This window comes from Pleurodeles waltl, chromosome 7 (assembly GCF_031143425.1).
Source record: "Pleurodeles waltl isolate 20211129_DDA chromosome 7, aPleWal1.hap1.20221129, whole genome shotgun sequence".
Taxonomy (NCBI): Eukaryota; Metazoa; Chordata; class Amphibia; order Caudata; family Salamandridae; genus Pleurodeles; species Pleurodeles waltl.
Window position 1 is genome coordinate 414,991,123 of NC_090446.1, and position 27,248 is coordinate 415,018,370.

Below are 27,248 nucleotides of genomic sequence, written 5' to 3' on the forward strand. Positions count from 1 at the left end.
AGGTTCTGATTAGCAGAGCCTCAGTGAGACAGTTAGTCACTACACAGGTAACACATTCAGGCACACTTATGAGCACTGGGGCCCTGGCTGACAGGGTCCCAGTGACACATATAACTAAAACAACATATATACAGTGAAAAAGGGGGGGTAACATGCCAGGCAAGATGGTACTTTCCTACAGACCCCCCATGCCAAACCTGGTATTGGGGTGCCAATCCCATGCATCCCCGGGGCTCCAGCATGGACCCCGGGTACTGCCAAACTAGCTCTCTGGGGTTTTCACTGCAGCTACTTCTGCTGCCAACCCACAGACTGGCTTCTGCCCTCCTGGGGTCTGGGCAGCCCAGTCCCAGGAAGGCAGAACAAAGAATTTCCTCTGAGAGAGGGTGTTACACCCTCTCCCTTTTAGGTGTTAAGGGCTGGGGAGGAGTAGCCTCCCCCAGCCTCTGGATATTCTTTGAAGGGCACAGATGGTGCCCTCCTTGCATAAGCCGATCTACACCGGTTCAGAGATCCCCCAGCCCCTGCTCTGGCGTGAAACTGGACAAAGGAAAGGGGAGTGACCACTCCCCTGTCCATCACCACCCCAGGGGTGGTGCGCAGATCTCCTCCGGTGTGTGCCAGACCTCTGCCATCTTGAATGCAGGGGAGTGAGGGCACAATGGAGGCCTCTGAGTGGCCAGTGCCAGCAGGTGATGTCAGAGACCCCTCCCGATAGGTGCTTACCTGGTTAGGTGGCCAATCCTCCCCTGAGGGCTATTTAGGGTCTCTCCTGTGGGTTTCTCTTCAGATAACGAATGCAAGAGCTCACCAGAGTTCCTCTGCATCTCTCTCTTCAACTTCTGCCAAGGATCGACTGCTGACTGCTCCAGGATGCCGGCGAAACCGCAACAAAGTAGCAAGACCACTACCAGCAACATTGTAGCACCTAATCTTGCCGGCCTTCTCGACTGTTTCATGGTGGTGCATGCTCTGAGGGCTGTCTGCCTTCGGCAGACAGTAATCCTGCGTACTCCGTGAACTGCAGCTGCTAGGGCTTCTGTGCACTTCTGCAAGGATTCCTTTGTGCACAGCACAACCCAGGTCCCCAGCACTCCGTCCTGCATTGCTCAACTCGCTGAGTTGACCATCGACTTACTGGGACCCTCCTTTGTAGTGTTGAGACGACAGCTGAGCTCAGATTTCTTAAACGCCTGTGCTTTTGCGGGTGCTGCCTTCTTCTGCGTGGGCTCTCTGTATTGCTGAGCCTCTGTCTCCTCCTCCAAGGGGCAACCTCCTGGTCCTTCCTGGGCCCGGGCAGCACCCATTTTCTTCAACAGCGACTCTTGCAGCTAGCAAGGGTTGTTTGCGGTCTTTCTGCGTGGAAACAGCTCTGCATCCTCCAGCATGCCGTGGGACACCTTCTGTGCAAAGGAGAAGTTCCTGGCATCTTCCGTTGTTGCATAATCTTCAGCTTCTTCCACCCGGAGGCAGCCATTTCGCACCTTCATTCGGGGTTTAGTGGGCTCCTGCCCCCCCGGACACTTAAGTGACTTTTGTCTTGTTGTCTTTGCAGAATCTCGTATTACGACTTTAGTGTGTTTCTGGAGGAAGTAGGGTGACTTCATTCCTACTTTTCAGGGTCTTGGGGTGGAGTATCTTGGACACCCTTAGTGTTTTCTTACACTCCTAGCGACCCTCTACACACTACACTAGGCCTGGGGTCCATTTGTGGTTCTCATTCCACTTTTTGAGTATATGGTTTGTTGTGCCCCTTGGCCTATTGCATCCTATTGAATTCTACAATGTTTGCACTACTTTTCTAACTGTTTACTTACCTGATTTTGGTTTGTGTGTATATTTTGTGTATTTTACTTAACTCCTAAGGGAGTATATCCTCTGAGATATTTCTGACACATTGTCACTAAAATAAAGTACCTTTATTTTTAGTAACTTTGAGTATTGTGTTTCTTGTGATATAGTGCTATATGATATAAGTGGTATAGTAGGAGCTTTACATGTCTCCTAGTTCAGCCTAAGCTGCTTTGCCATAGCTACCTTCTATCAGCCTAAGCTGCTAGAACACTACTAATCTACTAATAAGGGATAACTGGACCTGGCACAAGGTGTAAGTACCATCAGGTACCCACTATAAGCCAGGCCAGCCTCCTACACCCAGGGCGAAAATCGACTCAGGGCAGGGGGGCACAAGCCCCATTTTTACAATTAGCTGGGCCCTGTGGGATTGGGTCCCTGAGGCCAAAGTTGGCCAGAGGAGAGGGACCCCTCTCTCCTTTAAAATATATTGGCAGGCCCAGGGGGATGGGGTGCATGGGTACCAAATGCGCCCAGGGAGGGGGGCACCCAGCCCTCACTACCTCTTTCAGTAATTGGCAGGGCATTGAGAGGAAGGGTCCTGGGGTCCAAATCAGGCAGGGGTGCCCTTGGAAGGGTAGGCCACGCGGTGCGGCCAACCCCCATTGCGCACAGCTGACCGCTATGCAAGGTGCAGAGATAGGTGCTTATAGGGGGTTGGTGGCAGGCCAGCCTCTGCGGCTAAACCCTGCCACACACAACCCAAGGCTGTGTGTGGCGTGGCGTTGGTGATTAGAGGGGGTTGGCTGCAGGCCGAAGGCCATGTGCAGCGGTGATTAGGTTAATGTAAAGTACTTAATGTTAAGAAGGACCATAGAAATTCACTGAAAAAAACAAAGGTCACAGGGACATTATAGTTAGGAAATAGAATTAAAACAATAAACATAGAAAATGTGAACCTAACTATAATTTTCCTGTAACCTGTGGTTTACGAGGTGCGTGTGTATGTATATGTATGTATGTATGTATGTGTATATATATATATATGTTCGATGGCATGTGTAGCTGCAGATACACATGCTGTGCACAGTCCGCCGTCTGGTGTTGGGCTCGGAGTGTTACAAGTTGTTTTTCTTCGAAGAAGTGTTTTCGAGTCACGAGACCGAGGGACTCCTCCTACTTCGGTTCCATTGCGCATGGGCGTCGACTCCATCTTAGATTGTTTTTTTTTCCGCCATCGGGTTCGGACGTGTTCCTTTTCGCTCCGTGTTTCGGGTCGGAAAGTTAGTTCGAATCTCGGAAAAAAACGTCGGTATTGTTTGCGTTCGGTATCAGGTTAGTTAGAACAAATCGACACTGAATTTTGAAGAGCTCCGGTGGCCCTTCGGGGTTTTTTCGATCCCCCGTCGGGGCCTGGTCGGCCCGGCCACGTGCGACTTCAAGGCTCATGGAACGGACCCCATTCCGTTTCTGCCCAAAATGCCATCACAAGTATCCGTATACGGATCACCATCTGGTCTGAAACTTGTGCTTGTCCCCCGACCACAAGGAGGATACTTGTGAAGCCTGTCGAGCGTTTCAGTCGAGGAAGACACTGAGAGACCGAAGAGCCAGGAGACTACAAATGGCGTCCACGCCGACAGGTCAAGATCGTTTCGAGGAGGAAGAAGAAGCTTTCTCCGTCCGCGAGTCGGATTCGGAAGAACTCGACGCCGAAGAAACAACCAAAACCGTGAGTAAGACGTCGAAAATAAAGACTCACGAGAAGTCTACAAAAGCCCAGGGGACGCCACCGCCAACAGGCCATGGCTTAACCCGAAAAATAGGTGACCCATCCAAGGCACCGAAAAAGGGCATGCTGGTGTCGAAGTCATCCGACTCCGGTCGAGATACCGCCACACAGCAACCTCGGAGCCGAGACGGCGGCTCCGAGAAAATTCGGCACAGAGACAGCGGCACCGAAGAATTTTGGCACCGAGACACGCCGAGAACAAAGAAGGTTTCTTCGGAGCCTAAAAAGACTTCCGAAAAGGTTTCGGTTCCGAAACAGCAAGCCTCGGAGCCGCAAACTAGTTCCTATACAGAGGAACAAGGATTAACCTCCCAATTACATCGATTTGGAGTGGAGCTTCAATCTGCAGAGCCTGACTACACACAAAGAAGGCTTCATATTCATGAGGACACAGGGAAGATAACTACTCTTCCCCCAATCAAAATAAAAAGGAAACTTGCCTTTCAACAAAAGGACAAGCAACCACAGGCAAAGGTGGCAAAGAAAACAACCCCACCACCGTCTCCACCACCATCAATACATGCATCACCGGCAACAACTCCACCACTGATGCACTCACCAGCTCATACCACGATGAGTCAGGATGATCCCGATGCATGGGACCTCTACGATGCTCCAGTGTCTGACAGTAGCCCAGACTCTTATCCTACAAAACCGTCACCACCTGAGGACAGTACATCCTATACACAGGTGGTCGCAAGGGCAGCCGAGTTCCACAATGTGTCCTTACATTCAGAACCAATTGAGGATGACTTTCTCTTTAACACCCTATCCTCCACCCATAGCCATTATCAAAGCCTTCCCATGCTCCCAGGAATGCTAAGACATTCAAAACAAATATTTCAGGATCCAGTTAAAGGCAGAGCCGTAACTCCAAGGGTGGAGAAAAAATATAAGCCACCACCCACTGATCCAATATATATTACAACACAACTAACGCCAGACTCAGTAGTTGTGGGGGCAGCTCGTAAGAGAGCCAACTCTCATACCTCAGGCGACGCACCACCTCCAGACAAGGAGAGCCGCAAATTTGATGCGGCGGGAAAAAGGGTTGCAGCACAAGCAGCAAATCAGTGGCGTATCGCCAATTCACAAGCACTTTTGGCAAGATACGACAGGGCTCATTGGGATGAAATGCAACATTTCATCGAACACTTACCCAAAGAGTTCCAAAAAAGAGCGCAACAGGTGGTGGAAGAGGGACAAGGTATCTCAAATAATCAGATACGGTCTTCCATGGATGCATCAGATACAGCCGCAAGAACAATAAACACTGCAGTCACAATACGGAGGCACGCATGGCTGCGCACTTCTGGGTTCAAACCGGAGATCCAGCAGGCTGTGCTCAATATGCCGTTTAATGAACAGCAATTGTTTGGGCCGGAGGTAGACACTGCCATCGAAAAACTCAAGAAGGACACCGATACAGCCAAAGCCATGGGCGCACTCTACTCCCCGCAGAGCAGAGGCACATTTCGGAAAACACCTTTTAGGGGAGGGTTTCGAGGTCAACCCACAGAAACCACAACCTCACAAACAAGACCTACCTACCAGGGCCAATATCAGAGGGGAGGTTTTCGGGGACAATTTAGAGGGGGCCAATTCCCAAAAAATCGAGGAAAATTCCAAGGCCCCAAAACCCCTCAAAATAAGCAGTGACTCACAAGTCACACACCCCCATCACATAACACCTGTGGGGGGAAGACTAAGCCAATTTTACAAACTTTGGGAGGAAATAACAACAGACACTTGGGTCTTAGCAATTATCCAGCATGGTTATTGAATAGAATTTCGCCAATTCCCTCCAAACGTCCCACCGAAAACACACAAGATGTCAAAACAACATATAGATCTTCTAGGACTAGAAATTCAAGCGTTGCTACAAAAGGACGCAATAGAATTAGTACCAATTCAACAGGAAAACACAGGAGTTTACTCACTTTACTTTCTAATACCCAAAAAGGACAAAACTCTGAGACCAATACTAGATCTCAGAACACTAAATACCTACATAAAATCAGACCACTTTCACATGGTCACGTTACAAGACGTAATACCACTGCTCAAACAGCAAGACTACATGACAACTTTAGATCTAAAAGATGCGTATTTCCATATACCAATACATCCTTCACACAGGAAATACCTAAGGTTCGTATTCCAAGGAATACATTACCAGTTCAAAGTGTTGCCGTTCGGCATAACAACTGCGCCAAGAGTCTTTACAAAATGCCTGGCCGTAGTAGCTGCACATATCAGAAGGCAGCAAATACATGTGTTCCCGTACTTAGACGACTGGCTAATCAAAACCAATACGCTGGAACAGTGTTCACAGCACACAAAATATGTCATACAAACCCTTCACAAGCTAGGTTTCTCCATCAACTACGCAAAGTCACACCTTCTGCCGTGTCAAACGCAGCAATACTTAGGAGCGACAATCAACACAGCAAAAGGGATTGCCACTCCAAGTCCACAACGGGTTCAAACATTTCACAAAGTAATACAGGCCATGTATCCAACACAAAAGATACAAGTCAGAATGGTAATGAAACTACTAGGCATGATGTCTTCATGCATAGCCATTGTCCCAAACGCAAGATTGCACATGCGGCCCTTACAACAGTGCCTAGCATCACAATGGTCACAAGCACAGGGTCAACTTCTGGATCTGGTGTTGATAGACCGCCAAACATACCTCTCGCTTCTATGGTGGAACAGTACAAATTTAAACCGAGGGCGGCCTTTCCAAGACCCAGTGCCACAATACGTCATAACAACAGATGCTTCCATGACAGGGTGGGGAGCACACCTCAATCAACACAGCATCCAAGGACAATGGGACATACATCAGTGACAGTTTCACATAAATCACTTGGAAATGTTAGCAGTATTTCTAGCGCTGAAAGCATTTCAACCCATAATATCCCAAAAATACATTCTTGTCAAAACAGACAACATGACAACAATGTATTATCTAAACAAACAAGGAGGGACACACTTGACACAGTTGTGCCTCCTAACACAGAAAATATGGCATTGGGCTATTCACAACCACATTCGCCTAATAGCACAATTTATTCCAGGGATTCAGAACCAGTTGGCAGACAATCTCTCTCGAGATCACCAACAAACCCACGAATGGGAAATTCACCCCCAAATACTAAACAATTACTTTAAAATTTGGGGAACACCTCAAATAGATCTATTTGCAACAAAGGAAAACTCAAAATGCCAAAACTTCGCATCCAGATACCCACAAGAGCAATCCCAAGGCAATGCTCTATGGATGAACTGGTCAGGGATCTTTGCATACGCTTTTCCCCCTCTCCCTCTCCTTCCATATGTAGTAAACAGGTTGAGTCAAAACAAACTCAAACTCATACTAATAGCACCAACATGGTCAAGACAACCTTGGTACACGACACTACTAGACCTGTCAGTAGTACCTCATGTCAAACTACCCAACAAACCAGATCTGTTAACACAACACAAACAACAGATCAGACATCCAAATCCAGCATCTTTGAATCTAGCAATTTGGCTCCTGAAATCCTAGAATTCGGACACTTGCACCTCACACAAGAATGTATGGAGGTGATAAAACAAGCTAGAAAACCTACCACTAGACACTGCTACGCAAACAAGTGGAAAAGATTCGTGTATTACTGCCACAATAATCAAATTCAGCCATTAACCGCATCTCCAAAATATATAGTTGGATATTTACTACATTTGCAAAAATCAAATCTAGCTTTCTCTTCTATAAAAATACATCTCACCGCAATATCAGCTTACCTACAAATTACTCATTCAACTTCACTATTTCGAATACCAGTCATTAAAGCGTTTATGGAAGGCTTAAAAAGAATCATACCACCAAGGACACCACCTGTTCCTTCATGGAACCTCAACATTGTCTTAACAAGACTCATGGGTCCACCTTTCGAGCCCATGCATTCTTGTGAAATGCAATACTTAACGTGGAAAGTTGCATTTTTGATTGCCATCACATCTCTAAGAAGAGTGAGCGAGATTCAAGCATTTACCATACAAGAACCATTTATTCAGATACATAAAAATAAAGTAGTTCTAAGAACAAATCCATAATTTTTACCAAAGGTTATCTCACCGTTCCACTTAAATCAAACAGTAGAATTACCAGTGTTCTTCCCACAACCAGATTCTGTAGCTGAAAGAGCACTACATACATTAGACATCAAAAGAGCACTAATGTACTACATTGACAGAACGAAACTAATTAGAAAAACAAAACAACTATTTATTGCCTTTCAAAAACCTCATACAGGAAATCCAATTTCAAAACAAGGCATTGCTAGGTGGATAATTAAGTGTATTCAAACCTGCTATCTTAAAGCAAAAAGAGAGCTGCCTATTACACCAAAGGCACACTCAACCAGAAAGAAAGGAGCTACCATGGCCTTTCTAGGGAATATTCCAATGAACGAAATATGTAAGGCAGCAACCTGGTCTACGCCTCATACATTTACCAAGCACTACTGTGTAGATGTGTTAACTGCACAACAAGCCACAGTAGGTCAAGCTGTATTAAGAACATTATTTCAAACTACTTCAACTCCTACAGGCTGAACCACCGCTTTTGGGGAGATAACTGCTTACTAGTCAGTGCACAGCATGTGTATCTGCAGCTACACATGCCATCGAACGGAAAATGTCACTTACCCAGTGTACATCTGTTCGTGGCATGAGTCGCTGCAGATTCACATGCGCCCACCCGCCTCCCCGGGAGCCTGTAGCCGTTTAGAAGTAGATCTTGAACATTTGTACATTTGTAAATATATTACTTTAACCTTTATTATGTACATACGTATTCATTCCATTGCATGGGCGCACTATTACTAATATACACAACTCCTACCTCACCCTCTGCGGGGAAAACAATCTAAGATGGAGTCGACGCCCATGCGCAATGGAACCGAAGTAGGAGGAGTCCCTCGGTCTCGTGACTCGAAAACACTTCTTCGAAGAAAAACAACTTGTAACACTCCAAGCCCAACACCAGACGGCGGACTGTGCACAGCATGTGAATCTGCAGCGACTCATGCCACGAACAGATGTACACTGGGTAAGTGACATTTTCCATATATATATATATATATATATATATATATATATATATATATATATATATATATATTTTTATATATATATGTGTGTGTGTGTGTGTATATATATATATTTATATATATATATATAAATAAATGTTTGATGGCATGTGTAGCTGCAGATACACATGCTGTGCATTATCCTGCCATCTAGTGTTGGGCTCGGAGTGTTACAAGTTGTTTTTCTTCGAAGAAGTCTTTTCGAGTCACTAGACCGAGGGACTCCTCCCTTTCGGCTCCATTGCGCATGGGCGTCGACTCCATCTTAGATTGTTTTCTTTCCGCCATCGGGTTGGGACGTGTTCCTCTTCGCTCCGTATTTCGAATCGGGAAAGTTAGCTAATCATCGGAAAATCAACAGTATTGTTCGCGCTCGGTACTGGTTTAGTGGTAGGACATCGACACCGATAGAAGAAGCGCTCCGGCGGCCCTTCAGGGCTCCCAGTCTTCAGCGGGGCCTGGTCGGCCCGACTGCGTCCATCGTCGAAACTCATGGACCGGACCCCCTTCCGCTTCTGCCCGAATTGCCACGCCAAGTATCCTTATACGGACCAACACTTGGTCTGTAACCTGTGTCTATCACTGGAACACAGGGAGGATACCTGCTAGGCCTGCTGGGCATTTTGATCGAAAAAGACCCAACGCGATCGAAGAGCTAGAAGACTACAGATGGCGTAGACACCGACAGAACAATCGATGTTGAGGAGGAGGAAAGAATCTCCGTACAAGAATCGGACTTGGACGACTCCGAAAGTGAGCTACCAACAATGCCACAGAAAACAGTGAGTAAAACAGCCCCGTCCAAGACTCACTCCAAAATCATAAAGGCCAAGGGGATGCCACCGCCAACAGGCCATGGCTTAACCCGAAAACACAGCGACCAAACATCGTCATCGAAAAAGGCCACACAACAGCCGAAGACATCCGACTCCGGTCGAGATACCGGCTCCGAACCATCTCGGCACCGAGAGTTAGAAACACCCAAAGTAAAGAAAGTTGTTTCGGAACCGAAAAAGACTGTCTCCAAACCTTCGGTACCGAAAAAGGCAGCCTCAGAGCCGAAAGTAAGCTCTTACACGGAAGAGCACGGACTTTCCAGCCAAATACAACATCGCTTTGAGCAGGAAATAAGTATGGGGGAACCAGACCATACTCAAAAAAGGCTTCACATCCAGAAAGAGACTGGGAAAATTCAAACTCTTCCTCCAATTAAAAGAAAGCTGGCATTTCAAGGGTCAGAAATGCAGCCAAAGGCAAAGGTGGCAAGAGACAAAACACCACCACCAAGGTTTTCGCCACAACCTTCTCCACTGCATTCCCCACAGCTGTCCCCCGGTAACAACACCCCCAATGCAGTCACCAACACACACGGGGATGACACAGGATGACCCGGATGCATGGGACTTATATGATGTACCAGTCTCCGACAATAGTCCCGATTGTTACTCGGCAAGGCTATCACCTCCAGAGGACAGCACTCCATATATACAGGTGTTATCAAGGGCAGCTACTTTTCACAATGTAGCAATGCATGCGGAGCCAATAGAAGATGACTTCTTACTTAACACCTTGGCATCCACCCACAGCTCTAATCAAAGTTTGCCAATGCTCCCAGGCATCCTCAAGCACGCAAAACAGGTGTTCCGGGACCCAGTGAAAGGCGGAGCTATCACGCCTAGAGTGGAGAAGAAATATAAACCTCCCCCAATGGACCCTGTGTTTATAACACAGCAACTGACACCAGATTCGGTAGTCGTGGGAGCGGCCAGAAAGAGGGCAAACTCCCAATCATCAAGGGATGCACCACCGCCCGACAAGGAAAGTCGGAATTTCGATGCTGCGGGCAAACGGGTGGCAGCGCAGGCAGCCAACCAATGGCGGATTGCCAATTCACAGGCTCTACTGGCTCGCTACGACAGGGCACACTGGGATGAGATGCAACATATAATACAGCACTTGCCCAAGGAACACCAGAAACGTGCCCAACAGGTTGTTGAGGAAGGACACGCAATTTCCAACAACCAGATAAGGTCGGCACTGGACTCTGCAGACACAGCAGCACGGACAGTGAACACTGCGGTAACCATTCGCAGGCATGCATGGTTACGGAGCTCAGGTTTTAAACCGGAAATCCAGCAAGCTGTGTTAAATATGCCGTTTAACCAGGAACAATTGTTTGGGCCAGAGGTGGACACGGCAATTGAAAAACTAAAAAAGGACACAGACACGGCCAAAGCCATGGGCACGCTCTACTCCCCACAAAGCAGAGGCACTTTTAGAAGGCCACAGTTTAGAGGGGGGTTTGGTACCCAAACCCCAGATCCCTCCACATCACAAGCCAGACCCACCTATCAGGGGCAGTACCAAAGAGAAGGGTTTCAAGGCTCATACAGGGGTGGTCAATTCCCAAGAGCAAGGGGGAAATTCCAAAGCCCTAAAACAACTCCAACCAAACAGTGACTTCAAACCGCTTAACACCAGGGGGGGGGAAGACTTACTGCATACTACAAAAACTGGACAAACATAACTACGGACGCATGGGTCCTAGCCATTATCCAACATGGTTACTGCATAGAATTCATCAATTTCCCACCAGATGTGCCCCCAAGAGCACACAATATGTCCAAACAACACTTAGACCTGTTACAGCTAGAGGTCTAAGCATTGTTACAAAAACAATCAATAGAACTAGTACCCAACCACCAAACAGGAACAGCTGTCTACTCCCTATATTTCCTAATTCCAAAGAAAGACAAAACGTTGAGGCCCATATTAGACCTCAGAACGCTGAATCTCTACATCAAATCAGATCACTTCCACATGGTAACACTTCAAGACGTGATTCCCTTACTCAAAAAACAAGACTACATGTCAACGTTAGATCTCAAGGATGTATATTTCCACATACCCATACATCCTTCTCACAGGAAATACTTAAGGTTTGTAATCCAGGGCGTGCATTACCAATTCAAGGTGTTACCATTCGGGATAACAACAGCCCCAAGGGTATTCACAAAGTGCCTTGCAGTAGTAGCCGCTCATATAAGGAGATAGCACATGCACGTATTCCCATACTTAGACGATTGGTTAATAAAAACCAGCACTCAGCAACAGTGTCTTCTTCATACGCAATACGTTATAGAAACTCTACACAAACTAGGGTTTTCGATAAATTACCAAAAATCACATCTACAACCATCGCAGATACAACAATACTTGGGAGCAACACTCAACACACAAAAGGCGATTGCCACTCCAAGTCCGCAAAGGGTACAAGCATTCCAGAATATAGTATTAAACATACAGCCAAACCAACACTACCAGGTGAAGTTTGTAATGAAACTTCTAGGCATGATGTCTTCATGCATAGCCATTGTCCCAAATGCAAGACTACACATGCAGCCCTTACAACAGTGCCTAGCAAGACAATGGACACAAGCACAGGGTCAACTCCAAGATCTAGTGTTGATAGACCGCCAGACACACTTCTCGCTTCAGTGGTGGAACCCTATAAATTTATACCAAGGGCAGCCATTCCAAGACCCAGTGCCCCAATACGTGATCACAACAGATGCTTCCATGATGGGGTGGGGAGCACACTTCAACCAGCACAGTATACAGGGACAATGGGACATTCAGCAAAAACAACTGCACATAAATCACTTAGAACTGTTGGCAGTGTTTCTAGCATTGAAACTATTTCAACCACTGATAGCGCACAAACACATTCTTGTCAAAACAGACAACATGACGACAATGTATTACCTCAACAAGCAAGGAGGGACACACTCGTCACAACTGTGTCTCTTAGAACAAAAAATTTGGCATTGGGCAATTCACAATCACATTCGCCTAATAGGACAATACATCCCAGGGATCCAAAACCAGTTAGCGAATTCAGTCGCCGTTATAAAAACTCACCTTTACCAGAAGGGGAAAGATCCAACAGTGAGGACTGTGGGGAAGTTGTTAGGGAAGATGGCATCATGCATACCCTTGATTCCATATGCAAGACTACACGAGACCAGTTCAGTAATGGCTACAGAGTAATGGTCTCAAGCCACAGGGGGTTGTGAGGATCCAGTGGTTGTTATGCAGAATCTACAACAGGAAATGGCACGGTGGAACAAATCTCACATAACACAAGGAAGAACATTTATACAACTAACTCCAACAGTAACCATTTCAACAGATGCCTCCCATATGAGATGGGAGGTGCACATGAACATGCTCAAAGTATGAGAAGTCTGGAAGGAAAAGGATGCTGTAAAGCACATCAATATCCTGGAACTAAAGACAGTGTTCCTAGCCTTAAAAGCATTTCAGAAAGAGCTATTTGGAAATAACAGTATTGATTAAAACAGACTATATAGGTGCAATGGTTTATATCAGCAAACAAGGGGGACTCAATCTTTTGATTTATCGAAGATAGCTCAAGAAATCTGGAAGTGGACAATTCAGAGGACAATAGGGATAACAGCAGTTCATCTACCAGGTAAAGACAATATATAAGTTGGCAGCTTGAGTAGACAAGCAGCATATTCTCACCAATGGGAGAGAAATCAAAATGCTCAAAAGCGTCTTCAGAATTTGGGGAACACCAAAAATAGACCTATTTGCAACGCCAGAGAACTCAAAATGCCAAACATGTGCATCCAGACCACCATTTAATTACTCATTAGGATATGCCATGTCGATAGACTAGTCGGGAAAATGTGCGTACGCTTTTCACCCGATACCACTGTTACACAAAGTGATCAACAAATGAAGGAGAAGCAAGATGACGCTAATACTAATTTCCCGACATAGTGCAAGAGAGGCATGGTTTTCAGAACTGATAGAAATGGCACAGGGGAATATTCTAAAATACCAACACAGCCTGACGTCAATAGAAGAGGAATGATACCCAGAACCAGAGTCTTGAAGCCTGAAGGCTGGCTCCTGAAGACTTAGAGGTCAGTCATCTAAAACTACCAGAGAACACAATGTTGGTCCTTCGCAAAATGGAAATAATACTCCCTATGGTGTCTCAAAAGTGGCTTGTTAAAGAAAAACACAATGGAAACAACAGTGTTAAAATATCTAACATACCTACTAGACTGCAAGTTAACCTAGGCATCTGTGAAAGTACACTTAGCGGTGATAGTGGCATACACAAGAGGTCACACAGAAAGAAGCTTCTTTACAGCTCCAATAGTTAAAAGATGTTTAGAAGAGGCTAAAAGAATAGCACCACCAAGGAAAATACCCACACCCACATGGAACCTGAATGTGGTACTAACTTGGTTGACGAAAACACCCTTTGAACCTCTTCATAAAGCCACACTAAAGACGCTCATTCTAAAGACTGCTTTTCTGGTGGCCATAACATTCCTTCGGAAAGTGAGTGAAATACAAACACTCACAATTCAAGAAGCATCCTTACTAATTCTTAAAAATAGAATTGTCATGAAGACAGATCCACAGTTTTTACTCAAAACAGTGTCTCGGTTCCACGTAAATCAAACTATACAAATACCAAGTTTCTTCCAACACCTGAAGAATCTAGCAGAGAGAGTGCAACATACAATGGATACAAGATGAGCTACGATGTACTACATTGAAAAGACAAAGACAAGCAGGAAGACAAATCAACAACTTGTGTCCTTTGTAAACCATAATATGGGGAATGCTGTGACAAGAGACAATACCCAGATGGATCACACAAACCATTCAACTATGCCACATAGGGGCTGTGTGAAACTAAATTCAACCCCGAACACACACTCAACAAGGTAAAAAGGAGCAATCTTTGCCTTTTTAGCAAAGACGCCTACAAGGTATTTTTATGGCAACAACATGATCTTTACATACGTTACACATTGCTGTGTTGACATTCAAATGAACAAGGAAGCTCAGGTGGGACTAAAAGGTGTTGAAACATCTGTTTACAAATTTAAATCCATCTTCAACCCAACCACCTGGCAGTGCCTAAGTCAACTAAGTAGGTGACTTCACCCTTTTTCTCAACAATTGTGTGGGGTCCACTCCATTTATCTTGGAGTGCTCTTGGGGCCACAGGCTCCAAGACCCACAATTTCTGCCCTGGTTGGTACTGAACCAAAACAGCCTTCTGGTCATGCCATTGCTTCTGGAGCTCTTGGCTGGCCTGACGGTTTTTACTGGCCTTTTTCATATACTCAGCCATCCTTGATCTGAGGCCAAGTACATAATCCACAATATCTTGCTTTGGAGCTTTTAAAGGTTGTTCCCAACCCTCCTTGACAAGTGTTAGTGGACCCCTAACAGGGTGTCCAAAGAGGAGTTCAAAGGGGCTGAAGCCCACTCCTTTCTGGGGTACCTCCCTGTAGGCAAAAAGGAGGCATGGTAACAGGATATCCCATCTCCTGCGGAGTTTTTCAGGGAGACCCATAATCATGCCTTTGAGAGTTTTGTTAAATCTCTCCACCAGTCCATTTGTTTGTGGATGATAGGGTGTAGTGAACTTGTAAGTCACACCACACTCCTTCCACATGGCCTTTAAGTAAGCAGACATGAAATTGCTTCCTCTGTCTGATACTACTTCCTTTGGGAAGCCCACCCTAGAAAATATTCCCAGGAGGGCCTTTGCCACTGCAGGTGCTGTAGTGGTCCTTAAAGGAATTGCTTCAGGATATCTTGTGGCATGGTCCACTACCACTAAGATAAACCTATTGCCTGAAGCAGTAGGAGGGTCAAGGGGGCCAACTATGTCAACCCCTACCCTTTCAAAGGGAACCCCAACCACAGGCAGTGGAATAAGGGGTGCCTTTGGGGTGCCACCTGTCTTGCCACTGGCTTGACAGGTTTCACAGGACTTAAAAAATTCCTTTGTGTCCTCTGACATTCTAGGCCAATGAAACAAGGGAACAAGTCTGTCCCAAGTTTTCATTTGTCCCAGATGTCCAGCTAGGGGAATGTCGTGGGCTAGAGTTAGGAGGAACTTTCTGTACTCCTGAGGAATCACTAACCTCCTGGCAGTTCCAGGTTTAGGATCCCTTGCTTCAGTGTACAAGAGGTTGTCCTCCCAGTAAACTCTGTGAGAGTCACTGACTGTAGGAGGCTGGACTGGCTTGTAGTGAGTACCAAGGGGTACTTGCACCTTGCACCAGGCCCAGTTATCCCTTATTAGTGTATAGGGTGTCTAGCAGCTTAGGCTGATAGATAATGGTAGCTTAGCAGAGCAGCTTAGGCTGAACTAGGAGACGTGTGAAGCTACTACAGTACCACTTAGTGTCATATGCACAATATCATAAGAAAACACAATACACAGTTATACTAAAAATAAAGGTACTTTATTTTTATGACAATATGCCAAAGTATCTTAGAGTGTACCCTCAGTGAGAGGATAGGAAATATACACAAGATATATATACACAATAGCAAAAATATGCAGTATAGTCTTAGAAAACAGTGCAAACAATGTATAGTTACAATAGGATGCAATGGGGAAACATAGGGATAGGGGCAACACAAACCATATACTCCAGAAGTGGAATGCGAACCACGAATGGACCCCAAACCTATGTGACCTTGTAGAGGGTCGCTGGGACTATTAGACAATAGTGAGAGTTAGCAAAATAACCCTCCCCAAGACCCTGAAAAGTGAGTGCAAAGTGCACTAAAGTTCCCCTAAGGACAAAAGAGTCGTGTTAGAGGAATAATGCAGGAAAGACACAAACCAGCAATGCAACCACTGTGGATTTCCAATCTAGGGTACCTGTGGAACAAGGGGACCAAGTCCAAAAGTCACAAGCAAGTCGGAGATGGGCAGATGCCCAGGAAATGCCAGCTGCGGGTGCAAAGAAGCTTCGACTGGACAGAAGAAGCTGAGGTTTCTGCAGGAACGAAAAGGGCTAGAGACTTCCCCTTTGGTGGACGGATCCCTCTCGCCTTGGAGAGTCGTGCAGAAGTGTTTTCCCGCCGGAAGGACGCCAACAAGCCTTGCTACACGCAAATCGTGTGTTTGGCGTTTTTGGACGCTGCTGGGGCCCAGGAGGTCGCAAATTGGACCTGCAGAGAGAGGGGACATCGAGCAAGACAAGGAGCCCTCACTGAAGCAGGTAGCACCCGGAGAAGTGCCAGAAACAGGCACTACGAGGATGCGTGAAACGGTGCTCGCTGAAGTTGCACAAAGGATTCCCACGTCGCCGGAGACCAACTTAGAAAGTCGTGCAATGCAGGTTAGAGTGCCGTGGACCCAGGCTTGGCTGTGCACGAAGGATTTCCGCCGGAAGTGCACAGGGGCCGGAGTAGCTGCAAAGTCGCGGTTCCCAGCAATGCAGCCCAGCGAGGTGAGGCAAGGACTTACCTCCACCAAACTTGGGCTGAAGAGTCACTGGACTGTGGGGGTCACTTGGACAGCGTCGCTGGATTCGAGGGACCTCGCTCGTCGTGCTGAGAGGAGACCCAAGGGACCGGTAATGCAGCTTTTTGGTGCCTGTGGTTGCAGGGGGAAGATTCCGTCGACCCACGGGAGATTTCTTCGGAGCTTCTGGTGCAGAGAGGAGGCAGACTACCCCCACAGCATGCACAAGCAGGAAAACAGTCGAGAAGGCGGCAGGATCAGCGTTACAGAGTTGCAGTAGTCGTCTTTGCTACTATGTTGCAGGTTTGCAGGCTTCCAGCGCGGTCAGCGGTCGATTCCTTATCAGAAGGTGAAGAGGGAGATGCAGAGGAACTCGGATGAGCTCTTGCATTCGTTATCTAAAGTTTCCCCAGAGACAGAGACCCTAAATAGCCAGAAAAGAGGGTTTGGCTACCTAGGAGAGAGGAAAGGCTACTAACACCTGAAGGAGCCTATCAGCAGGAGTCTCTGACGTCACCTGGTGGCACTGGCCACTCAGAGCAGTCCAGTGTGCCAGCAGCACCTCTGTTTCCAAGATGGCAGAGGTCTGGAGCACACTGGAGGAGCTCTGGACACCTCCCAAGGGAGGTGCAGGGGAGTGGTCACTCCCCTTTCCTTTGTCCAGTTTCGCGCCAGAGCAGGGGCTAAGGGGTCCCTGAACCGGTGTAGACTGGCTTATGCAGAATTGGGCACATCTGTGCCCAAGAAAGCATTTCCAGAGGCTGGGGGAGGCTACTCCTCCCCTGCCTTCACACCATTTTCCAAAGGGAGAGGGTGTCACACCCTCTCTCAGAGGAAGTCCTTTGTTCTGCCATCCTGGGCCAGGCCTGGCTGGACCCCAGGAGGGCAGATGCCTGTCTGAGGGGTTGGCAGCAGCAGCTGCAGTGAAACCCCAGGAAGGGCAGTTTGGCAGTACCAGGGTCTGTGCTACAGACCACTGGGATCATGGAATTGTACCAACAATGCCAGGATGGCATAGAGGGGGCAATTCCATGATCATAGACATGTTACATGGCCATATTCGGAGTTACCATTGTGAAGCTACATATAGGTAGTGACCTATATGTAGTGCACGCGTGTAATGGTGTCCCCGCACTCACAAAGTTCAGGGAATTGGCTCTGAACAATGTGGGGGCACCTTGGCTAGTGCCAGGGTGCCCTCACATTAAGTAACTTTGCACCCAACCTTTACCAGGTAAAGGTTAGACATATAGGTGACTTATAAGTTACTTAAGTGCAGTGTAAAATGGCTGTGAAATAACGTGGAGGTTATTTCACTCAGGCTGCAGTGGCAGGCCTGTGTAAGAATTGTCAGAGCTCCCCATGGGTGGCAAAAGAAATGCTGCAGCCCATAGGGATCTCCTGGAACCCCAATACCCTGGGTACCTTAGTACCATATACTAGGGAATTATAAGGGTGTTCCAGTAAGCCAATGTGAATTGGTAAAATTGGTCACTAGCCTGTTAGTGACAATTTACAAGTAATGAGAGAGCATAACCACTGAGGTTCTGGTTAGCAGAGCCTCAGTGAGACAGTTAGGCACCACACAGGGAACACATACATGCTCACCTATGAGCACTGGGGCCCTGTGTGACAGGGTCCCAGTGACACATACATATAGGCCACAACCTTATGAGCACTGGGGTCCTGACTAGCAGGGTCCCAGTGACACATAACAACCATACTGAAAACATAGTGTTTTCACTATGAGCACTGGGGCCCAGCCATCAGGATCCCAGTGAAAACAGTGACAAACATCCTGACATACACTCACAAACAGGCCAAAAGTGGGGGTAACAAGGCTAGAAAGAGGCTACTTTCTCACACTGACATCCCCATTAGCTTGTTTGACAGCTTGCTGTCTTAGACCCTCTAGTGTGGGACAGGTTTGCTGTGCCACACTCAGCTCCTCCCTAGCAGGCCCCCCTTCACCCAAAAGCTCAACAGTGTCTGCTTCTAGCTCCTCTGGTGTAGGTTCTGCACAGGGTGGAAATTCTTCTTCCTCAGAAGTAGAATCTACTGTAGAGGGAGGGATAGTAGGAAGTGCTTTACTTCTACTAGCCCTAGCTTTAGGGAGCACTTGGTCCATTGTTCCAGGATCCAAGTTTCCCTGTCCTTTTTGCTTTTTGGCCTGAGCCCTGGGTAAAGCAAAAATATGCCCTGGGATGCCCAGCATTGCTGCATGGGCCTCCAACTCCACATCTGACCAAGCTGATGTCTCCAAATCATTTCCTAGTAGACAGTCTACAGGTAAATCTGTGGCTACCACAACTTTCTTTGGACCAGTAACCCCCCCCCCCCAGTTGAGATTTACAACAGCCATGGGGTGGCTAAGTGTGTTGTTGTGAGCATCGGTTACTTGGTACTGGTGACCAAGTAGGTGTTGTTCAGGGTGGACCAGTTTCTCTATGACCATAGTCACACTGGCACCAGTGTCCCTGTAGGCCTGAACCTCAACACCATTTATTAGGGGTAGCTGCTTGTACTTATCCATATTAAGGGGACAAGCAACTAAGGTGGCTAAATCAATATCCCCCTCAGAGACTAACACAGCCTCTGTGGTCTCCCTAACAAGACCAACCCCAACTAAGTTACCAAAAGTGAGCCCAGCTACTCCCTTGGATTGGCTATTAGTAGGTTTGCTCCCACCACCACTGCTATTAGTAGGGACACTAGGTGTAGCAGTAGGGGTTGTAGTGGTAGGAGGCTTGGTGCTTTTCTTTGGACAACTGGGATCTATTGTCCAATGGCCTTTTATTTTACATAAATAGCACCATGGTTTCTTTTCTTTGTTTTGATTAGAAGAGGATTTGGGCCCACCAGAGTGTTTTTGTGGGCCTGATGAAGACTCATTTTTAGATTTGTCCTCACCCTTGTCAGAAGACTTACCATCCTTCTTCTTGCCATCTTTGTCACCCCCTGTATTAACTTTTCTGTTCACCCTTGTTCTGACCCATTTGTCTGCCTTCTTTCCCAATTCTTGGGGAGAGGTCAGATCAGAGTCCACCAAGTACTGGTGCAACAAATCAGACACACAATTATTAAGAATATGCTCTCTCAGGATCAAGTTATGCAGGCTGTCATAATCAGTAACTTTACTGCCATGTAACCACCCCTCCAAGGCCTTCACTGAATGGTCAATGAAATCAACCCAGTCTTGTGAAGACTCCTTTTTGGTCTCTCTGAACTTTATCCTGTATTGTTCAGTGGTTAAGCCATAACCATCCAGGAGTGCATTCTTAAGAACTTTGTAATCATTGGCTTCACTTTCTTTCACAGTAAGGAGCCTATCCCTACCTTTTCCACTAAATGATAGCCATAGGATAGCAGCCCACTGCCTTTGAGGGACATCCTGTACAGCACAGGCCCTCTCAAGTGCAGCAAACCACTTGTTAATGTCATCCCCCTCCTTATAAGGGGGAACTATCTTGTGCAGATTCCTGGAATCATGCTCTTTTGCAGGATGACTATGGGGAATACTGCTGCTGCCACCATGGGTTTCTAAACCCAACTTCTGTCTCTCCTTCTCTACTTCTAAATCTGTCTATCCAGATCCAGCTGTTGCTTTTTGAGCTTCAGTCTGGTTTGTTCCACTCTCAATCTATTGAGCTCCCTTTCTAACAATCTGTCATCAGGGTGGGTGGGAGGGACATGCCTTGACACAGAAGTATGGTGAGAATGGACAGAAGGAGACCTGTCCCTTACAGAAGGCACCCTAACAGCTTGGTTAACAGAAACATCTCTTCTACTGTGGTGAGAATGAATGCTCTTGCTATGATGTGAGACAACACTATCTGTATGGTGTGACTCTACATCAGTACCAACTATGCTAGACTGTCTAGTAATGGGCAGGCTCTGAAGTTTCTTTCCTGAATCTTTTCCTAGGGGGGTCCCTGGATCAGATTGGGAACCATTAGCTGCTTTTTCAACAGATGGGGCCCTTCTGGCCTTATCTTGTTCTCTAAGCATGTTAAGCAATAATTCCAAGGAAGGATTCTTCCCTACACTCAAACCTCTTTCTATACAGAGACTCCTTGCTCCTTTCCAGCTAAGGTGGTCATATGCAAGTTTGGACAGATCAACATTTTGGCCTGTGCCAGACATTTTAGAAAGAGTTTAAGTGACAGAAAAATTGAAAAAAAAAAAAAAAAGTTTTTAGACCTTTTAGAAAGACAGAAAAAAAAGTTTTTAAACTTTTAAGAACTTTTTAGAAAGTTTAGAAGTACTTTTCAGCATTTTAGAAAAGAGTGAAAAGAGGAAATGCAAAACTTTTTAGTTATGTGTACATACACTGAACTTGTTTTGTATATTTTTCTCTTATGAAAAGTACAATGACAAGAGTGGTAAGTAGTCTCAAAGCACTGATCCCACCACTGCACAACCAATGTAGGAGGCTGGACTGGCTTGTAGTGAGTACCAAGGGGTGCTTGCACCTTGCACCAGGCCCAGTTATCCCTTATTAGTGTATAGGGTGTCTAGCAGCATAGGCTGATAGATAATGGTAGCTTAGCAGAGCAGCTTAGGCTGAACTAGGAGACGAGTGAAGCTCCTACAGTACCACTTAGTGTCATATGCACAATATCATAAGAAAACACAATACACAGATATACTAAAAATAAAGGTACTTTATTTTTATGACAATATGCCAAAAGTATCTCAGTGAGTACCCTCAGTATGAGGATAGCAAATATACACAAGATATATGTACACAATACCAAAATATGCAGTAATAGTATTAGAAAACAGTGCAAACAATGTATAGTTACAATAGGATGCAATGGGGACACATAGGGATAGGGGCAACACAAACCATATACTCCAAAAGTGGAATGCGAACCACGAATGGACCCCAAACCTATGTGACCTTGTAGAGGGTCGCTGGGACTATTAGAAAATAGTAAGGGTTAGAAAAATAGCCCACCCCAAGACCCTGAAAAGTGAGTGCAAACTGCACTAAAGTTCCCCAAAGGACATAGAAGTCGTGATAGGGGAATTCTGCAGGAAAGACACAAACCAGCAATGCAACAACGATGGATTTCCAGTCGAGGGTACCTGTGGAACAAGGGGACCAAGTCCAAAAGTCACAAGCAAGTCGGAGATGGGCAGATGCCCAGGAAATGCCAGCTGTGGGTGCAAAGAAGCTGCTACTGGACAGTAGAAGCTTAGGTTTCTGCAGGAACGACAAGGGCTAGAGACTTCCCCTTTGGAGGACGGATCCCTCACGCCGTGGAGAGTCGTGCAGAAGTGTTTTCCCGCCAAAAGACCGCCAACAAGCCTTGCTAGCTGCAAATCGTGCGGTAAGGGTTTTTGGATGCTGCTGTGGCCCAGGAGGGACCAGAATGTCGCCAATTGCGTCAGGGGACAGAGGGGGCGTCGAGCAAGACAAGGAGCCCTCTCAGCAGCAGGCAGCACCCGCAGAAAAGCCAGAAACAGGCACTACGAGGATGCGTGAAACGGTGCTCACCCGAAGCCGCACAAAGGAGTCCGACGTCGCCGGAGAACAACTTAGGAGGTCGTGCAATGCAGGTTAGAGTGCCGTGGACCCAGGCTGGACTGTGCACAAAGGATTTCCACCGGAAGTGCACGGAGGGCGGAGTAACTGCAAAAGTCGCGGTTCCCAGCAATGCAGTCTGGCGTGGGGAGGCAAGGACTTACCTCCACCAAACTTGGACTGAAGAGTCACTGGACTGTGGGAGTCACTTGGACAGAGTTGCTGGATTCAAGGGACCTCGCTCGTCATGCTGAGAGGAGACCCAGGGGACCGGTGATGCAGTTCTTTGGTGCCTGCGGTTGCAGGGGGACGATTCCGTCGACCCACGGGAGATTTCTTCAGAGCTTCTAGTGCAGAGAGGAGGCAGACTACCCCCACAGCATGCACCACTAGGAAAGCAGTCGAGAAGGCGGCTGGATCAGCGTTAGAGTTGCAGTAGTCGTCTTTGCTACTATGTTGCAGTTTTGCAGGCTTCCAGCGCGGTCAGCAGTCGATTCCTTGGCAGGAGGTGAAGAGAGAGATGCAGAGGAACTCGGATGAGCTCTTGCATTCGTTATCTGAGGAATCCCAAGAGACAGAGACCCTAAATAGCCAGAAAAGAGGGTTTGGCTACCTAGGAGAGAGGATAGGCTAGCAACACCTGAAGGAGCCTATCAGCAGGAGTCTCTGACGTCACCTGGTGGCACTGGCCACTCAGAGCAGTCCAGTGTGCCAGCAGCACCTCTGTTTCCAAGATGGCAGAGGTCTGGAGCACACTGGAGGAGCTCTGGACACCTCCCAGGGGAGGTGCAGGTCAGGGGAGTGGTCACTCCCCTTTCCTTTGTCCAGTTTCGCGCCAGAGCAGGGGCTAAGGGGTCCCTGAACCGGTGTAGACTGGCTTATGCAGAATTGGGCACATCTGTGCCCAACAAAGCATTTCCAGAGGCTGGGGGAGGCTACTCCTCCCCTGCCTTCACACCATTTTCCAAAGGGAGAGGGTGTCACACCCTCTCTCAGAGGAAGTTCTTTGTTCTGCCATCCTGGGCCAGGCCTGGCTGGACCCCAGGAGGGCAGCTGCCTGTCTGAGGGGTTGGCAGCAGCAGCAGCAGTGAAACCCCAGGAAGGGTAGTCTGGCAGTACCAGGGTCTGTGCTACAGACCACTGGGATCATGGAATTGTACCAACAATGCCAGGATGGCATAGAGGGGGCAATTCCATGATCATAGACATGTTACATGGCCATATTCGGAGTTACCATGGTGAAGCTACATATAGATAGTGACCTATATGTAGTGCACGCGTGTAATGGTGTCCCCGCACTCACAAAGTTCAGTGAATTGGCTCTGAACAATGTGGGGGCACCTTGGCTAGTGCCAGGGTGCCCTCACACTAAGTAACTTTGCACCTAACCTTTACCAGGTAAAGGTTAGACATATAGGTGACTTATAAGTTACTTAAGTGCAGTGTAAAATGGCTGTGAAATAACGTGGACGTTATTTCACTCAGGCTGCAGTGGCAGGCCTGTGTAAGAATTGTCAGAGCTCCCTATGGGTGGCAAAAGAAATGCTGCAGCCCATAGGGATCTCCTGGAACCCCAATACCCTGGGTACCTCAGTACCATATACTAGGGAATTATAAGGGTGTTCCAGTAAGCCAATGTAAATTGGTAAAATTGGTCACTAGCCTGTTAGTGACAATTTGAAAGAAATGAGAGAGCATAACCACTGAGGTTCTGATTAGCAGAGCCTCAGTGAGACAGTTAGTCACTACACAGGTAACACATTCAGGCACACTTATGAGCACTGGGGCCCTGGCTGACAGGGTCCCAGTGACACATATAACTAAAACAACATATATACAGTGAAAAAGGGGGGATAACATGCCAGGCAAGATGGTACTTTCCTACAGTCCCCCCATGCCAAACCTGGTATTGGGGTGCCAATCCCATGCATCCCCGGGGCTCCAGCATGGACCCCGGGTACTGCCAAACTAGCTCTCTGGGGTTTTCACTGCAGCTACTTCTGCTGCCAACCCACAGACTGGCTTCTGCCCTCCTGGGGTCTGGGCAGCCCAGTCCCAGGAAGGCAGAACAAAGAATTTCCTCTGAGAGAGGGTGTTACACCCTCTCCCTTTTAGGTGTTAAGGGCTGGGGAGGAGTAGCCTCCCCCAGCCTCTGGATATTCTTTGAAGGGCACAGATGGTGCCCTCCTTGCATAAGCCGATCTACACCGGTTCAGAGATCCCCCAGCCCCTGCTCTGGTGTGAAACTGGACAAAGGAAAGGGGAGTGACCACTCCCCTGTCCATCACCACCCCAGGGGTGGTGCGCAGATCTCCTCCGGTGTGTGCCAGACCTCTGCCATCTTGAATGCAGGGGAGTGAGGGCACAATGGAGGCCTCTGAGTGGCCAGTGCCAGCAGGTGATGTCAGAGACCCCTCCCGATAGGTGCTTACCTGGTTAGGTGGCCAATCCTCCCCTGAGGGCTATTTAGGGTCTCTCCTGTGGGTTTCTCTTCAGATAACGAATGCAAGAGCTCACCAGAGTTCCTCTGCATCTCTCTCTTCAACTTCTGCCAAGGATCGACTGCTGACTGCTCCAGGACGCCTGCGAAACCGCAACAAAGTAGCAAGACCACTACCAGCAACATTGTAGCACCTAATCTTGCCGGCCTTCTCGACTGTTTCATGGTGGTGCATGCTCTGAGGGCTGTCTGCCTTCGGCAGACAGTAATCCTGCGTACTCCGTGAACTGCAGCTGCTAGGGCTTCTGTGCACTTCTGCAAGGATTCCTTTGTGCACAGCACAACCCAGGTCCCCAGCACTCCGTCCTGCATTGCTCAACTCGCTGAGTTGACCATCGACTTACTGGGACCCTCCTTTGTAGTGTTGAGACGACAGCTGAGCTCAGATTTCTTAAACGCCTGTGCTTTTGCGGGTGCTGCCTTCTTCTGCGTGGGCTCTCTGTATTGCTGAGCCTCTGTCTCCTCCTCCAAGGGGCAACCTCCTGGTCCTTCCTGGGCCAGGGCAGCACCCATTTTCTTCAACAGCGACTCTTGCAGCTAGCAAGGGTTGTTTGCGGTCTTTCTGCGTGGAAACAACTCTGCATCCTCCAGCATGCCGTGGGACACCTTCTGTGCAAAGGAGAAGTTCCTGGCATCTTCCGTTGTTGCATAATCTTCAGCTTCTTCCACCCGGAGGCAGCCATTTTGCACCTTCATTCGGGGTTTAGTGGGCTCCTGCCCCCCCGGACACTTGAGTGACTTTTGTCTTGTTGTCTTTGCAGAATCTCGTATTACGACTTTAGTGTGTTTCTGGAGGAAGTAGGGTGACTTCATTACTACTTTTCAGGGTCTTGGGGTGGAGTATCTTGGACACTCTTAGTGTTTTCTTACACTCCTAGCGACCCTCTACACACTACACTAGGCCTGGGGTCCATTTGTGGTTCTCATTCCACTTTTTGAGTATATGGTTTGTTGTGCCCCTTGGCCTATTGCATCCTATTGAATTCTACAATGTTTGCACTACTTTTCTAACTGTTTACTTACCTGATTTTGGTTTGTGTGTATATTTTGTGTATTTTACTTAACTCCTAAGGGAGTATATCCTCTGAGATATTTCTGACACATTGTCACTAAAATAAAGTACCTTTATTTTTAGTAACTTTGAGTATTGTGTTTCTTGTGATATAGTGCTATATGATATAAGTGGTATAGTAGGAGCTTTACATGTCTCCTAGTTCAGCCTAAGCTGCTTTGCCATAGCTACCTTCTATCAGCCTAAGCTGCTAGAACACTACTAATCTACTAATAAGGGATAACTGGACCTGGCACAAGGTGTAAGTACCATCAGGTACCCACTATAAGCCAGGCCAGCCTCCTACACCCAGGGCGAAAATCGACTCAGGGCAGGGGGGCACAAGCCCCATTTTTACAATTAGCTGGGCCCTGTGGGATTGGGTCCCTGAGGCCAAAGTTGGCCAGAGGAGAGGGACCCCTCTCTCCTTTAAAATATATTGGCAGGCCCAGGGGGATGGGGTGCATGGGTACCAAATGCGCCCAGGGAGGAGGGCACCCAGCCCTCACTACCTCTTTCAGTAATTGGCAGGGCATTGAGAGGAAGGGTCCTGGGGTCCAAATCAGGCAGGGGTGCCCTTGGAAGGGTAGGCCACGCGCTGCGGCCAACCCCCATTGCGCACAGCTGACCGCTATGCAAGGTGCAGAGATAGGTGCTTATAGGGGGTTGGTGGCAGGCCAGCCTCTGCGGCCAAACCCTGCCACACACAACCCAAGGCTGTGTGTGGCGTGGCGTTGGTGCTTAGAGGGGGTTGGCTGCAGGCCGAAGGTCATGTGCAGCGGTGATTAGGTTAATGTAAAGTACTTAATGTTAAGAAGGACCATAGAAATTCACTGAAAAAAACAAAGGTCACAGGGACATTATAGTTAGGAAATAGAATTAAAACAATAAACATAGAAAATGTGAACCTAACTATAATTTTCCTGTAACCTGTGGTTTACGAGGTGCGTGTGTATGCATATGTATGTATGTGTATGTGTATATATATATATATATGTTTGATGGCATGTGTAGCTGCAGATACACATGCTGTGCACAGTCCGCCGTCTGGTGTTGGGCTCGGAGTGTTACAAGTTGTTTTTCTTCGAAGAAGTGTTTTCGAGTCACG

General features: G+C 47.4%; 1 protein-coding gene across 1 annotated transcript in view; it reads left to right on the forward strand.

The window, feature by feature from the left end:
- SAMHD1 (SAM and HD domain containing deoxynucleoside triphosphate triphosphohydrolase 1) overlaps window positions 1-27,248 on the forward strand; it is a 1,157,401-nt gene that overhangs the window by 319,844 nt on the left and 810,309 nt on the right. The window contains exon 8 of the mRNA XM_069243902.1: window positions 11,095-11,108. Coding sequence (XP_069100003.1) covers window positions 11,095-11,108 — 14 coding nt within the window. The remainder of the gene's footprint in view (window positions 1-11,094; window positions 11,109-27,248) is intronic.